Source organism: Microtus oregoni, unplaced genomic scaffold, assembly GCF_018167655.1.
Source record: "Microtus oregoni isolate MIOR12 unplaced genomic scaffold, Mior012 000091F_ref0000469, whole genome shotgun sequence".
Lineage (NCBI taxonomy): Eukaryota > Metazoa > Chordata > Mammalia > Rodentia > Cricetidae > Microtus > Microtus oregoni.
The window spans coordinates 2,977,303-2,992,194 of NW_024544600.1; the positions used below are offsets into that span (position 1 = coordinate 2,977,303).

The following is a 14,892-nucleotide window of genomic DNA, read 5'->3' on the forward strand; positions in this document are numbered from 1 at the left end:
TCTACAATGAGATCTGGTGCCTTCTTCGGGCATGCAGGCATAAACCCTGTAGACATAATACATAAATAAAATCTAAAAAAAAAAGTTAATCTTTTTCCTGGAGAAGTGGCCCACATCTTTAATCCCAGCACTCCCAGAGGCAGTGAGTGACAGGCAGATTTCTGTGAGTACAAGGCCAGCCTGGTCTAAAAAGTGAGTGCCAGGGCTACATAGTGAGCCCCTGTCACAGACGGAATAAAAAGTTAATCTTTAACGTTTAAGTAACAAAGGTGACCGACTCTTGTGGTATAGAGAGTCCAGGTGTGCCTTCGCGCTCAACCTAAACTCATACCGCTACTTCCCAGAACCCTGGTTTCGATTTCCCAGGAGCGCGTGCGCAGAGGCACGGGCTGACCCCGCCCCATCCGCGCGCCCCGCCCCCCGGGCTATGAAAGGCGCTCTGCGTGGGGTCCTGACACCCCAAGACGCCCGTGTCCCTCGCGCAGGCGGGCGTCCCCGGAGACGTAGTGCCCGCAAAGGCGGTGACGGCGGTGCGCCCACGCATCATGGTGAGCGCAGCGCAAGCGTGGGGGCCGGGGTCGGGGTGGGGACAGAAAGCGGGAGTCTTGGGGATGCATGGGCAGAAGTAACTTGCAAATGAGGGCCCCAGGTTCCAGAGTTGAAGTCCAACCTCTGGGCCTTTCAAAGCAGCTCAAAGACAGGGGGAGCGGGGACGCTTGGGGTCTCAAAGCCGCTGGAGAAGGAATTCCTGTAGCCCGGAAGATGAAGTCGATGCTCCCTGGCTAGTGGATCTGGGCCCGGGGGTAGCACCAGAGAGAGCTCAGGGGTGCTTCGGAGTCCGCGTTGGGAGTGGGTTCCCAACAGCCCCCCGCCCAAGGCCATAAAGAAGCCATAAACCAGCTAAATTCTCAGGGTGCACACCAAAGGTAAAAGCCAGTGTAGGTGACAGTTGAAACTGCCATTACTTGTTACTAAGTAGGGGACAGAAATCCCTAATACAGGTGCCCTATGCCCCCTAGTCCTACAGACCGGGGTGGGGGGTGGGGGGGCTGAGGGCAGAAGAGGAGGTGGCTGTGAATGAGTTCCTTTGTCCAGTGCTCTCCTGCCCTGCCCCCCACCAGCCCTCTGTGGGACCATTGTCCCCCCACACCCAGACAAGAGAGTATTATCTGTTGATACCATTGTTGGGTGGAGGGAGGCGGTCTTTGGGTCACCCTCCTCTGCCCTCACCCTCCTCTGCACACTCAGAGCTCCAGGGCAGCTGTGGCTTTGCCCATACATAGCCTCAGACCTACAAATAGGACATCCTTCAGAGGTGCCGAGAATATAGAAGTTAGGGCTGACGGTGAGCAACAGGCGTTTGCTTCCCTTGCATGCCCTGCCACCAAGGTGTTCTCTCTGAGGGGCAGCAGAAAGCGATCCTCGGAGCCTGGAGAATAAGAGGTTAGGCAGTTCGTGTCACTGAGGTTCCATCTTCCTACCTGCTGTTGAAGATACTGAAGGCCCTACTGGGAGAAAAAAGCCACCACTCCCTGCTGGGGAAAGCACCCACCACCCAAGGGTGCTTTAAGTTAGGACTGGGGATTCCTGAGCTGGCAGCTGGTCCCCGGTTGGGAGAACTAGGCCAAAGACTAGGATTTGGTGCTTGTGGGCTGACATCTCCTCTACCGTCTGCACACAGAACACAAGCTTTTCCCGAAAGAGCCACACGTTCCTGCCCAAGATCTTCTTCCGAAAAATGTCATCCTCAGGAGCCAAGGACAAGCCAGAGCTGCAGTTCCCCTTCCTCCAGGACGAGGACACGGTGGCCACACTTTATGAGTGCAAGACACTCTTCATCCTGCGCGGCCTGCCAGGCAGCGGCAAGTCTACGCTGGCTCGGCAGATCGTGGATAAGTACCACAATGGGACCAAGATGGTATCTGCTGATGCTTACAAGATCAACCCTGGTTCCCGAGCAGAATTCTCCGAGGAATACAAGCGGCTGGACGAGGACCTGGCTGCCTACTGCCGCCGGGACGTCAGGGTTCTTGTGCTTGATGATACCAACCACGAGCGGGAGCGGCTGGATCAGCTCTTTGAAATGGCCGATCAGTACCAGTACCAGGTGGTGTTGGTGGAACCCAAGACAGCATGGCGGCTGGACTGTGCCCAGCTCAAGGAGAAGAACCAGTGGCAGCTGTCTGCTGAAGAGCTGAAGAAACTGAAGCCTGGGTTGGAGAAGGACTTCCTGCCGCTCTACTTTGGCTGGTTCCTGACCAAAAAGAGTTCTGAGACCCTCCGTAAAGCTGGCCAGGTCTTTCTGGAGGAGCTGGGGAATCACAAGGCTTTCAAGAAGGAGCTTCGACACTGTAGGTGGTTGTGGGGAGGGAGTGAGGCAGCTAAAGCCTGTTTGCGTGTGGTAGAGAGCCCCAAGGATGGGGTTGGGGAGGGGTGGAGGCTACAGGCTGTGGCTTCCAGGAATAGCCAGAGCAAGGCGTCAGTGGTGGGAGCAGATGGCACAGTGGAGAAGACACGTCCACTGCGCCTTTCTTGCCACCTCCCTCTTCTCTCCAGCATCATTCTCCCAGCCTGGATGTAGGTTTTGGAGGTAGGAAAACTAAGTGACTCTCAGCATAGGAAAGAAATGTCACCATATGCTACAACCTCAGAGGGAGACCCTGGCGCAAGGCTGTCAAACTCATTTTTTAGCGGCAGAAAACATGTTTCCAAGCAAAATAGGAGATGTCTCAACTACAAAAAGTAGTCAAATAAAGCCTGTTGTGGTTTCCCTGGGGATGGTTTGCAGGCTTTCGGCTCCCCATGGCACTGCCACGGCATTCCCAGAGCTTCACGCCTTCCAGAATATTCTCTCCACATAAGAGCCATGCCCAGAAGGGATATGAGAGTTGTCACGAGTACCTGGGTAGTATCCAGCAGGGTTCTCTCCTGGCAAGGGCTGTTGGCTCCAGAGGATGGGAGCTTAGGGCTAGGGAAGGCTCAAGAGTCCTAATTTCCCACAGGCTGTCACTCCCTAGTTCTTCTATGCCTTTAATCTATGTTTTTTTGAGACAGTCTCACTATGTAGCTTTGCATGGCTGGTCTCTGGTTTGCAGTAATCCTCCTGCCCCCGCCTTCCCTTCCCTTTACCATGCCTGGTCGGTCTCCTTTAACTCGTTTTTAGTCTCTCAATTTTAACTTGTCTGCAAACTTGAAATAACCCCGTTTTGTCGTTAGATTGCTTAGAGGCAAACAGTTGCAAACAGGTCTGTTGTGCCCGTGTGAGTTCTCAGAAAACTTGTTTCTGAGCTCCTAAGCCTCATTCTATGAGATGCTGCTTGGGAGCCAGCCCACATCCTGTGTAGAGTGAGGGGCAACCCCAAGAGCCAGGGCTTCTGGCCAGAGCTGGTGGGGCTCAGTTGGGCATGATTACTGCTTGATGTTGGCTTTGACCACAAACACCAGAATTCTTTTCTGCTCAGGGTAGAAGGCATCAGAGACAGTAACAGGGCATGCTCAGAATAGAAGCTCCCTGGAAGGGCTAAGCCTTTGGGAACAAATAGGGACAAGCTAGGGACTCTAGAAAGCTTGGAGTCTAGATCAGCTTTGACGTTCTAGTCCCCAACCATCTTGTCCCACTGTACCCAGAACCCTTTCGGGACCAGGCCCTTGGTATGCTCTCCTCCCCTAAGCATGGCCACAGGGCACTGGAGAGTAATTGGTGACCCCTGGGTGAAATGGTTGGTGTCATCTCAGGCCCAGAGGAGTTTGGGGGTATGGCAACCCGAACTGTTGCCTTTGACAGACAAGAGTTAACCATGTGTCTGTCCCACATGGCTAGAAAGTAGCAAGATTTGTTTCATTTTCCCACCTTCCACCTTCTCACCCTGCTTTCCCTTCCCAGGTATGGTGCTGGCCTTTGGGTAGCATTGCCTGGCCCCATTACATATGTCCTAGACCTCAGAGATGTAGAGATCTGGACGCTGCAAAACCAGCATGGCTGGAGTTTAAACTGTTCCCTGCCCAGCACTGAACCCAGGACCCTATACATGCTAGGCAAGCACCCCAACCCACCCCTTCCCCAGAACTCCTGCATCTGCTTTCCCAATGCTAGGGACTCGTGTGCTAGGGCCTGTGCATGCTAGACCTCGCACTCTGCCAACTGAGCTGCAGCTCCAGCTAGCAAATGCATGCGTGAAGCTCAGCAGACTGCCTGAGAACATCTTAGCGTGGGCCGTTCCCCCACCCCCACCCCGGGCCTGCAGTTTCTGTGGTAGGTGTTGGTAGGCCCAGCTCGCTGCCAATGACTGGATCTTCTCTTCTGCAGTTATTTCTGGGGATGAACCCAAGGAGAAGCTTGATCTGGTCAGCTACTTTGGAAAGAGACCCCCAGGCGTGCTGCACTGTACAACCAAATTCTGTGACTACGGGAAGGCCACCGGGGCAGAAGAATATGCCCAGCAGGATGTGAGTTCTCCCCAGAGAATCTGGTGGGGGAGGGGAGGGTGAGTGGGCTAAAGTCTCTTCTGGAGCTGCGGCCTCGGGCAGACATCACACAGTGGTGAAGTGTGGTCTCCTGTCTGGCTGAGTCTATGTTCTGCTACCCTCTTAGGAATTTTGTAGTCCATCTGTCCCCAGAACCTGCTCTAAGGGCCTTTTCCCTCAAGTAGGTTCATGGAGAATGCCAGGCCGCAACAGGTCCCTACTCTGGCCTCTTGAACCCATGTTAAGTCCCAGAGAACCCAAATGCTGAGTCCTGTGTGCCAGAAAGCCTGCTGCCCTGGGGCTCTGGTCTACCTTGGAGGCCTGGCCTTGCTCCAGAGGGAAGGAGTAGCTCAGGATAGAGACACTGTTCCTGAACTGATATATAGCCCACGGCCAGACGCAGCCATCCTTAACTCCAGGCACGTTGCCTAACTTCCTTTACCACTGCCTTCCCAGCAACCGCTCCTAGGGAGCCAGGTGTTAGTAACGTCATTCACCTGTGCTCTCAAAGCCTTGTCCAGTGAGATGGCTGGAGAGCCCCTTGCTCCGTTCTGTTGTCCAGTTAGCAAGACTAACCAAGCCCCTGTCACACACCATCAGGTATGGCCAGAGGTCTAAGCAGATGTCAACCACTGTACTGAGTGGATTGAGTTGTGAAGAACGGTAGTGGCTGATCTAGGCTGTTTCCTCAGAGACAGGCTTGAGTTTACTCCTCTCTCACAAGTGAACCATGGCAGAGAGGCTAGGAACAGTCAGAACCTTGGGCCTATGAGATAGGGATTTGTGTCTGGTGTCTGAGTCTTTTCCCAGCCTTGAGTGGCTGGTGTTGCATGGCTATTTGATCTGCCTTTTTAAAAAATGACCCCTGCACAGCTGCACTCCTCTGGAGGTGGCCGACCCTTGCCAGCTGTCCCTCTAACTTGCCGCCTCCCTTCCCCAGGTGGTGAAGAGATCTTACAGCAAGGCCTTCAAACTGTCCGTCTCAGCGCTCTTTGTGACACCCAAGACGGTTGGGGCCCAGGTGGTGTTGAATGAGCAGCAGCTGCTGTTGTGGCCAAGTGACGTGGATAAGCCATCTTCCTCAGAGAGCCTGCCTGCAGGGAGCCGAGCTCACATCACTCTCGGCTGTGCAGCAGATGTACAGCCCGTGCAGACAGGCCTTGACCTCTTAGAGATTTTGCAGCAGGAGAAGGGGGGCAGCCGAGGTGAGGAGGTGGGTGAGCTCCCCAGGGGCAAGCTCTATTCCTTGGGCAAAGGCCGCTGGATGCTGACCTTGGCTAAGAAGATGGAGGTCAAGACCATCTTCACAGGGTACTATGGGAAGGGCAAACCTGTGCCCACACATGGCAGCCGGAAGGGGGGTGCCATGCAGATTTGCACCATCATCTGAGAGATCACACCCTTTTGATCTTTAGAAGGGAGAGGGGTGGACAGGGCAACATGCCTTCCACTTGACTTTTATTTTTTACTCGAAGCTAACCTACCTGTAACATTTTAAGAATCTGCAATGTAACTGCCAGTCTCTTCCTGTCCACCCACTTCCCCTTAACACTCAAGCTCTCTACACAGGCGTGTGGGTAGAGGAAGACACCATTCAGAAACCTGGGCCAGTGGTGATAATAAAAGGCTGGGCTATTGGGTCTGGAACCACGTCTGCCCCACATCCAGGAGCTGGTTAACTCTCCCTTGGCCCCTGCCTGATGCCTATCCAGAGCTGGGCACACCTCAGAGCTGCACACATCATGCTAAGGACAGTGCTACTTCCACAGGAAAACGGTGGTAGCTTGGAGAGGGATCAGACCCCTGGGTGCGACTCTTTGTTAAATCACCAGAGTGCCTAGGAAGGCTTGGGCTACCCTCTGGCATGTAAAGGGGTTCACCTCCCACCTCTGGCCACTGCCAAGTCCCTGTCACCTCCTTCACACTGACTAGGTGAAGAGTGTGATCACTAGTGGGAGGAAGTGGACCTCTGGCTTCCCACTGGTCACCCACCCCGCACAGTAGCACGTCCCTGTGTGTGGACGGAGGCTGAGCAGAGAGACACGGCCCAAGAAGCTCCAGCTTTGCCTTCTGCCTAGCCCATCTTGCCTCCGTGGTCGTGGTGCCTCTGGGCCTCCTCTATAGGAGGGTGGTGGGTACCAGGAACCAATGAGGGGACCCTGAGCTGGCTAGAGTATGCCCCATCTCCTGCCCTGGGGAAGCTGAACAAGATCATGTGTTATGGTTCCTCACGCTGCCTTTGCTCAGTAACAGGACCTTGCTAATTGGGTTATCAGCCAGGTATTTGGGGTTTATTTTCCTACCCTGGTTTTGCCCACCTCAGCAACCTCTAAGACTGATTCTGAAATAAATCATGTTAAACCCAGCTGTGTGCAGTCACTCTTAGCCTTCTATGTCCATCTTAGGCTTCCCTGGGGCCAGGGCAGGGGACATTAAGACTAGCTTTGTCCCACAGCTTGGGGCCATCGGTCCTGTCTCCCTTCTGCTGGCCGGGCACAGCTGTGATGAGACCGGGCAGCCGAACAGTGTTGGCTTTCATGAAGCAGAGAGGAGAGGCTGGCTTCAGACTCACACAGAAGGTGGGGCTGGCTGGGAGCCAGGAACTTGGAGCACAAAGCCTTTATCTGACAGCTAAGGCGACCATGCAGGTGTTCTCGGCCTAATCAAAGACCTCTCAGCAAGACTCAGAATTTCCAGTGTGGGCTTTGCAGGGTCTCTAGGGAAGTTAGCATTCTTCAAACAGCAAGACATACAACAGCCCCTTCAAGCTCACAGGGCCCCTGGCCTAACGGATCTGGCACTCTGGTTCAAGGCCTCTCTCTCTCCCTGGCTATCTAGCTTCACAGCCTCAAGTGTCCGCCCTGAGTAGTGACCTGACTGAGTGGGGTGACAAGGCCACAGGTAAGCAGGAAATGAGACTAGTTGCGCATTCGCAGAGTGCAGTTTCCAACAGCACAAGCCTTTAGAGCCAGCAAACAGGCGTGCTCTGGAGCTGCCCGGCAGGCTTTAAAAAAGCCTAGAGGTCAGGAGCAGAATTTGCTTTCATGTCCATGTCCCTCAAGCCTACGGTGACAGTAAGCACTATGGGAGCATTACAGTGTGGTGGCTCAAACTGTAATCTCAGCCCTGGAAAGGGCTGAGGCAGGAGGACTGCCCTGAGTTCCAGGACAGCCTGAGCCTATGTGGTGACACCATCTAAAAAACAACAGAAGCAAAGCACTTGCATGTGTGCGCGCACACACACACACACACACACACACTGCACATGGACATCAGGCTCCTGGATGAACTTCAGGAATAGAGCAGCTACCAAAGCTAACGACCAAAAAAATGGTCAAAACATTTTATTTTCTTTTTTAATAAAGTTAAACAATACAACAAAAATTCACAAGCTGCTTCCCTGTCTACCCCTGGCTTCCCTCCCCTCCCCAGTCCTCAGTGCTGGCTCCCTTTCCTTCACCCCACTCATACAGACACAGGGCACCCAACTGAGAAAACGAAACTGCTCTAAGTACATGGGGACATGATGGAGGAGGTGAACCGTCCACATTCATGGATAAACTGAGCGAGTCTGCATTTTCTGGGTTCTGAGTAGTTGCCCTTCATTAGCCAAACTGAAAGAAGAAATTCCCCGGGCCAGACGCTGGAAGGGAAAAGAAAGGCTTGTTATTTGCTTTGTAGATTTTCTTAGGGAAACTATGGTTATTACAGAAGTCTTCAAGGGCAGCTTAATCCAAACACAGACTCCAAGGGCATCAAATAGGGTGAGGTGTGAGTGCAAGGGCCAGTGTGCAAGGCGACCCTACACTGACTGGGGTCATTTGAACACCTTTGCTCTTGTGGAGACGGCTCCATACTAAGAGGCTTAGTGGTGCTTCTCTGACCCTGCCAGGTGTGCTGGATAAGCCTAGGAGCCTCCTCTACCACCCTAGAGTGCATACATGTCTTACTAAACAAGGATCCGGTTGTCTCCACTCAGACTTCCCAGGAGCTGCCTGAGTGAGGGGTCAGAGCTGCTCATCACCTGGGAGCTCTCAAGGGCAGTAGGCATACCAACCTTCAAAGCTGAAGCCCCCAGGACCACCGAAGAATGCCTTGAAAATGTTGTTTGCATCAAAATCTGGTGAGAAGCATGGAAGGGACAAAAAAGGGGAAAATCAGAAGGGTCTGAGGAACTACACGCAGTAGAATTCTGAGTATCACTTCCCTTTTCCACCATTCCAGCCGAGATGTTAGCAAACCTCCCCCGCCCCACCCGGGGCAGAACCTGCTGCTGATCCTAGTCCTGGCATGTGTCCCTCCAAATGCAGTCCAGAAGGAAAGCGTCCTTTGCCTCAGCCTGGTCTGCCTACTGTCTCCTTACTTAGAAAAGGCATTTGCAGTACGCTGCCTTCCATAACGCTGGGGCTTTTCCCGAGAAGGCTCACTTTTGCCAACTGAGTGACACCGAAATTATTGCAGGAGACCTAAAGATCCTGACTCCTGGAACTATCATGTGCTCTTTTCTTCCAGGCCACAGCAGTTCTGATGGCTCCTGCCCTAGCTCATCTTTTTTTGACAGCCTGTTGTCTTACATCACCGGCTGACCACTTACTTACAGAGTTCCCCTCTGGAGTGTTCCAGCCCAGCTGCCGAGAGGGCAGGAGCCTTGGTAACAACAGGGTCTCTTCTGGTGCTTTAGAAAAATGTTACAGGGACCTTTCTTCATTCCAGGTGTCCAAACCAACTCACCGCCCATATTCATGCCCTCCTCATCCAGGTCCTGTCCACTGTCGTAACGAGTCTTTTTCTTGGGGTCAGAGAGGATGGTAAAGGCCTCTCCCACTTCTTTGAATTTCTTTTCCTCCTCCTTCTGAACCTCAGCACTGGCCCCACTGTGCCGATCTAGAGGATTCCGTGAAATCAGGGTCACAGGAAAACAAAGTCTGTTTATGTCCAAGTTTGAAATGTGGCACCACCCACAATCTGTAGTTTAGGGTTCCTCTGCTGCAGCCTTCTGCAGAGCTCACCTGGATGGTGCATCAAGGCCCGTTTCCGGTAAGCTTTCTTGATCTCGTCCTCAGAGGCATTCTTGTCGACCCCCAGGATCTTGTAGTAATCTTTCCTCTTGCTCTTCTTCAGCTCCAGCTGTGCATTCTTTAGGAGCTGTTTGTGTTCTGAGGGAGACAGGAGGCATAAACACACAGATCCAGCTGCTTCCCTTGCGGGGTCCCAACCCAGCTGCCCAGAGGCTAGAAGCCTTGGTAACCACAACAGGAACTTTTTTGGTACTTTCTTCTCAAGACAGGAAGTGAAAATGACAGGGAGGAGCTAGAGCCAGAATACAGGTGCCTAAGCCCCCACTCAGGAACTCTGCCGACTGCTTCCAGGCTAGTGATCAAATCAGCTCCAGATCCAACCCCATGTGCTACATCAAATATTCCCACATTTAAATTTAGGACCTAGAAGACCATGGATCCCTGGGTCCGATGGCCCTTTGTTCTCATACCTTTTGTTTTCTCCGTCTGATACACTTTTTCATAGTCCCGCACAGCTTCTTCAAACTGCTCTGTGTCCATGTAACTGAGAAGGAAGTACAGGGTAATACAGCACTCAGACACAAAAATCAATGGCCTGTGGGACCTTCTAGGGAGAAGGAATGGCTTATGCAAGAGATACATTCTTTCGGTAGGTAGGATGTCTCAAACAGTAGAGTCCCTTATCTATAAAAAAACATGAATCAACTTTCAGTTCCTCAAGGTGAAGAAGCCTCACGGCATTTGTACCCGGCCAGCAATCCTCTGCTAGAAGTGGGCAGTGGCTAGGGGAGAGAGCTCTTGGTGACGCAGGCGTGCCCCATAGCTGGGCCACCTCAGGAAAGAGCATGGAAAGGCACCCGCGTGACTACCCTGGACTGAAACACATGAGGAAAACTGCTGTCAAAGAGCTTTGAGGTCTTCAGTGCCACAAACATGCAGGGCCAGCTCCAACCCAGGGTACAGGTGGGGTTAGTTGGGCCACTAGGAGGATCGAGGGTGGAAGCTGCTAGTGAATGCTTCCACTAAGAGCAATCAATCTCAGAGGTAGAGGTGAGACAGGAGAGCCTCTCAACACAGTCTTGCTTCAATTTCAGTAGCACAAAAGCAAAGAAGGATCCCTGGGCCAAAATGGGAGGACTGAAGGGAAAAGCAGAGTATCAGGACTTTGAAAGTGTTGTTTCCCACAGAACTAAGTGGTATTCTTTTCTTAAAAAAAATAATAATTTTTATTTATTTATTTTTTTGCATTGGTGTTCTGCCTACATGTGTCTGTGTGAGGGAGTCAGATCATGGAGTTACAGACAGCTGTGAGGTGCCGTGTGGGAACTGAACCCCGTTCCTCTGGAAGAGGAGTCAATGCTCTTAACCACGAAGCCATCTCCAGTCCCCTAAATTCTTTTTTTTTTTTAAGATTTATTTATTTATTATATATACAACATTCTGCCTCCATGTATGCCCACATGCCAGAGGAGGGCGCCAGATCTCATTACAGATGGCTGTGAGCCACCATGTGATTGCTGGGAATTGAACTCAGGACCTGTGGAAGAGCAGCCAGTGCTCTTAACCGCTGAGCCATCTCTCCAGCCCCCCCCCCCAAATTCTTATAACCTGATGTCACCAAGTTTGTCCTCTCTGTCTAAGAGACATAACATCCGTGAAGAACAGGACACTCTCACGCAGTGTGGCCAGCCGCTACACACCCGAGAATCAGCTGATACTCCATCATGCCAGGCCATCTTTATACACCAGCTCTGAAGGCCAGGGCAGTGAGAGTGATACCAATGTGGCTGGTCAAAAAGAGTTTGAGCTGGGCGGTGGTGGCGCACGCCTTTAATCCCAGCACTCGGGAGGCAGAGGCAGGCGGATCTCTGTGAGTTCGAGACCAGCCTCGTCTACAAGAACTAGTTCCAGGACAGGTTCCAAAACCACAGAGAAACCCTGTCTCGAAAAACCAAAAAAAAAAAAAAAAAAAAAAAGAGTTTGATATCTAAGGCATCTCTGAATTTCTGGAAACACACTCATCTGTGACTTAAAAACACAAAACACAATGCCCTACAGACACAGGGTACTAGGAACATAGAGAAACAATTAACAGGGCAAAGTGTCAAATAATCTGAAGTAAAATAATTTAATTCATTGCTGGGTGATGGTAGCACATGGCTTTAATCCCAGCACTCAGGAGGCAGAGGCAGATGGATCTCTGAGATCCAGGCCAGCCAGGGCTACAAAGACAAACCCTGAAAGTCTCAAAAAACAAAAAACCACCACCAAATCTGAGGCGTGAGTACCCCGACATGAACACAGGCCTGTGCATGATGCAGTGAACAAGCACCACGACACTGACCTGCACTCTTTTGTTACTTTCTGTAGCCTGGGCTGGACCGGAACTTACTAAGTAAGTAGTCCAAGCTGCTCCTGCACTGGCTATCCTCCAGTCCTAGCCTCTGAAGCACTGGGATTACAGCTGCTGAGTTGCCCATCAGGAGCTGTATAATTTTTCACTTTTTAAAAGTCAAAAATATCTTTCCAAGTCTCTTAAGTATAAAAAAAAATAAGGCTTTAAGGGAAAGAGAACTCATTCTAGCCTGTGGCAAGAGAGGTGGCAAACATCCGCCTAACTTTAAGACTGAGCCCAATCGTACAGGGGCCAGGCCTCCAGTAAGGCCAGAGCTAACTGCTGGCATGCTTTAGCAGCCCACCTGCTTCAGGGAACTGCTACTATACTCTCAGTCAACTATGCAAAGTGTCCACTGTTCCCCAACCTGGTGAAGTTTCAAAGACAAAGCCACTCAAGGGCAGTTCTATCCCTAAGACAAAACAATGATTTGTCAGATAAAGCAATTTTTGATTTATGCTGATTGTAAGCACACATAATCATTTTCTATTGTTTCCTAGCAGATTAAGAATGCACTACGCCTTTAATCCCAACACTCAGGAGGCAGAGGCAGGCAGATCTAGGTGAGTTCGAGGTCAGCCTGGTCTGCAAGAGCTAGTTCCAGGACAGGCACCAAAAGCTACAGAGAAACCCTGTCTCGAGAAAAAATATATTTACTGTGTGCACTCTTGAATATGGATGGTGTGTGTAGGTCAGAGCTGGTAACTCCTGGAAGTCAGTTCTCTGCTCCCACCATGTGGGTCTTGTGGGTGGAGTTCATAGGCTGTCCAGCTTGGTGGCAGACTCCTTCACCCAATACACCATCTCTCTAGCCCAGCCTTGAACTTTTGATCCTCCTGAGTGTTGGGATATAGGCATGTGACACCAAGCCCAATTTATACAGTGCCAGGGACTGAATCCAGGACTCTTGCATGGTAGGCAAACACCCTACCAACTTCTACTCTCTTTTGTGGGGTGAGTACCAGGGAAATATTAAACCCAGGGCATGCGCCACCACCGCCCGGCACTAGGCAGGTTCTATACAACTAAGCTATACCTCCAATCCAAGCTTCCATTTCTGTCTGACGTGGGTGTAAAGATGGAACAAATAAGAGCTAGTTTCCCAGAATAAGTAATACGATTCTAGCAGTTCTGTCTCCGTGGTGAGAAGCTGAGGTTCTTCTGCACTGCTGATGAGGGAGTTTCTGCTCAAACAGCAGCAGTAGTTTGGGCAAAGAAGGACTGATACCAAGAGCTTCATTTTCCTTTACGATCTTTAAAACCAGCACCGCTGCCCCGGGCTGAGAAGGGGATGTGTCTCAGCCTGTGCAGTGCTTTCCAAGCATGTAAGAAACTACATAAAAAATGTGTTGATGCCCAGGTCTACACTCCCAGCACTTGGGAGAGGTGGGGACAAGAGGATGAGAAGCTTAAAGTTATACACATAGTATATACATATGTTATATACATAGTAAGTCTGAGGCCAGCCTAGCCAATCTGAAAGAAAAAAAAACCCCAAAACCCAAAAACCTAAATCAACAACAAAATTCTTGCCTAGAGAGTAGTAGGAAATGAAATGACTTTTTTTGGTCCACTCTGCCAGGTGTTAAAGCCACAGCTGTGGTGTGTGCATGTCTGTGTGGATGACTGCAGGCTCACACTCACAAGGAACACATATGGAGTGAGAGGACAACTGAGCACCAGCCTCACCTTCCACATTGAGACAGGGTCTCTTGTTTACCGCTCTATAATACGCCAGGCTAGCTGGCCTACGAGCTGCTGGGGATTCTCCTGTACTCTCCTCCATCTCATTGTAGGAGTGCTGCAATTACAGACATCTATCTGTATTTATGTGGGTTCTGGAGATCTGATCTCAGGCCCCCATGGTCTGGCATCTTCCCACCCCTGTTCTATTTTTATGAGACAAAGTCTTACTCTGTAGCCCAGCCTGGTTTGGAATCAATTATGTAGTCCAAATTGGCCTTGAACTAATAGTGACTCTCCTGCCGCAACCTCACAAGTCCTAGAGTTATAGGTACATGCCACACTTAGGCCAGAAGAAATATTTTTGAGAGATACAATCTAGCCCTTGGTACTACTCTGTCTGAATAAAATTCTCTGAGGGATGGATTCAAGAGTAAAATGAACAAAAAGGCTGGTGAGCACTTAGCATGATCCTTGTCACAGAGTCCACTGTGCTGGGAACATATGGTATGGACTATTTATCCCGAGTCTATCAAAAGTGTCTTTTATTCAGCTGTACCACTGAGCCAAGTGAAATCATTTTCCACTGAACCTTCCCTACCTATGGCAGACAGGCACAGCTCAACAGTCTCTGAAAATATGTCCTTCTCTCCTCGTCCACCCATCAACAAAACACTAGGTGAGCACTAGCGTGTCGAGCACTGGCGTGTCAAGCACTGTGCCAAGTTAGAGCGGAAGTGAATAACACAAAATAAAATATCCAAAGGAAATGGATTCACATGTTAACAAAAGGAGTTTGGGTCAGGCATCAGAGGAAACTTACTGACCGTGAGGGGCGTTAGACACAGGCATGGGAGACTGAGGGAGCGTGTGCAATCTCCTCGGCTGGAGGTCTATAAAGATAGTCTAGGGCTGGAACAATCCCACCTAGAGGTAGGGGGAAGGACCAAATGACCTCACAACATCCCTGGGTCTGTTTTGTCACCACAATGCACTTCCCCTAATTGAGCACAGCAGCCCGCCCCCGCCCTCCAGAGGCACTCACCACTGAGCTCTTCTCAAGTAGGCTTTTATGTAGGTGTCATCGAGTTTCACCGCATTCGTGCAGTCCTCTATGGCGTCATCTAGCTTCCTAAGCTTCAGGAGAGAAAGAGAGCAATCACACTTCACGTTGTCAAGGACGGACGGAAGGACGGATCCAGAAACCGTGAGCATGACCAGATCCCTGCCTTATTGTGTTCCCTGCCTTACTATGTTCTTGTTTTTGGTCACTGGGAAAGGCAGAGTACTAAGGACACCAAATTTCAAACTGGTTTCTCTATTATGTGATAA

The 14,892-nt window shown here is 51.0% G+C and overlaps 2 protein-coding genes across 2 annotated transcripts in view; one reads left to right on the top strand and one right to left on the bottom strand.

Annotated features, from left to right (window-relative positions):
• The first annotated feature begins 411 nt into the window (after positions 1 to 411).
• On the top strand, positions 412 to 6,825 carry LOC121442498 (2',3'-cyclic nucleotide 3' phosphodiesterase). Its single transcript, XM_041644093.1, has 4 exons — positions 412 to 548; positions 1,682 to 2,351; positions 4,307 to 4,446; positions 5,405 to 6,825. The coding sequence occupies exons 1-4, from the start codon at positions 546 to 548 to the stop codon at positions 5,852 to 5,854; spliced, it is 1,263 nt and encodes a 420-aa protein (XP_041500027.1). The 5' UTR covers positions 412 to 545; the 3' UTR covers positions 5,855 to 6,825.
• Positions 6,826 to 7,786: 961 nt separating this feature from the next.
• Positions 7,787 to 14,892, bottom strand: part of Dnajc7 (DnaJ heat shock protein family (Hsp40) member C7) — a 37,946-nt gene continuing 30,840 nt past the window's right edge. Inside the window, exons 9-14 of the mRNA XM_041644076.1 lie at positions 14,606 to 14,697; positions 9,953 to 10,026; positions 9,474 to 9,620; positions 9,196 to 9,348; positions 8,522 to 8,584; positions 7,787 to 8,107 (exon numbers count right to left, since the gene is read on the bottom strand). Of these exons, the coding sequence (XP_041500010.1) occupies positions 8,070 to 8,107; positions 8,522 to 8,584; positions 9,196 to 9,348; positions 9,474 to 9,620; positions 9,953 to 10,026; positions 14,606 to 14,697 (567 nt within the window). The 3' untranslated portion in view covers positions 7,787 to 8,069. The remainder of the gene's footprint in view (positions 8,108 to 8,521; positions 8,585 to 9,195; positions 9,349 to 9,473; positions 9,621 to 9,952; positions 10,027 to 14,605; positions 14,698 to 14,892) is intronic.

What these genes read in the sequence shown, in the direction of transcription:
- LOC121442498 (XM_041644093.1), top strand. An exon ending in CAAGAAGGAGCTTCGACACT is followed by an intron (nt 2,352 to 4,306) that starts GTAGGTGGTTGT and finishes TCTCTTCTGCAG; the next exon opens with TTATTTCTGGGGATGAACCC. An exon ending in AAGAATATGCCCAGCAGGAT is followed by an intron (nt 4,447 to 5,404) that starts GTGAGTTCTCCC and finishes TCCCTTCCCCAG; the next exon opens with GTGGTGAAGAGATCTTACAG.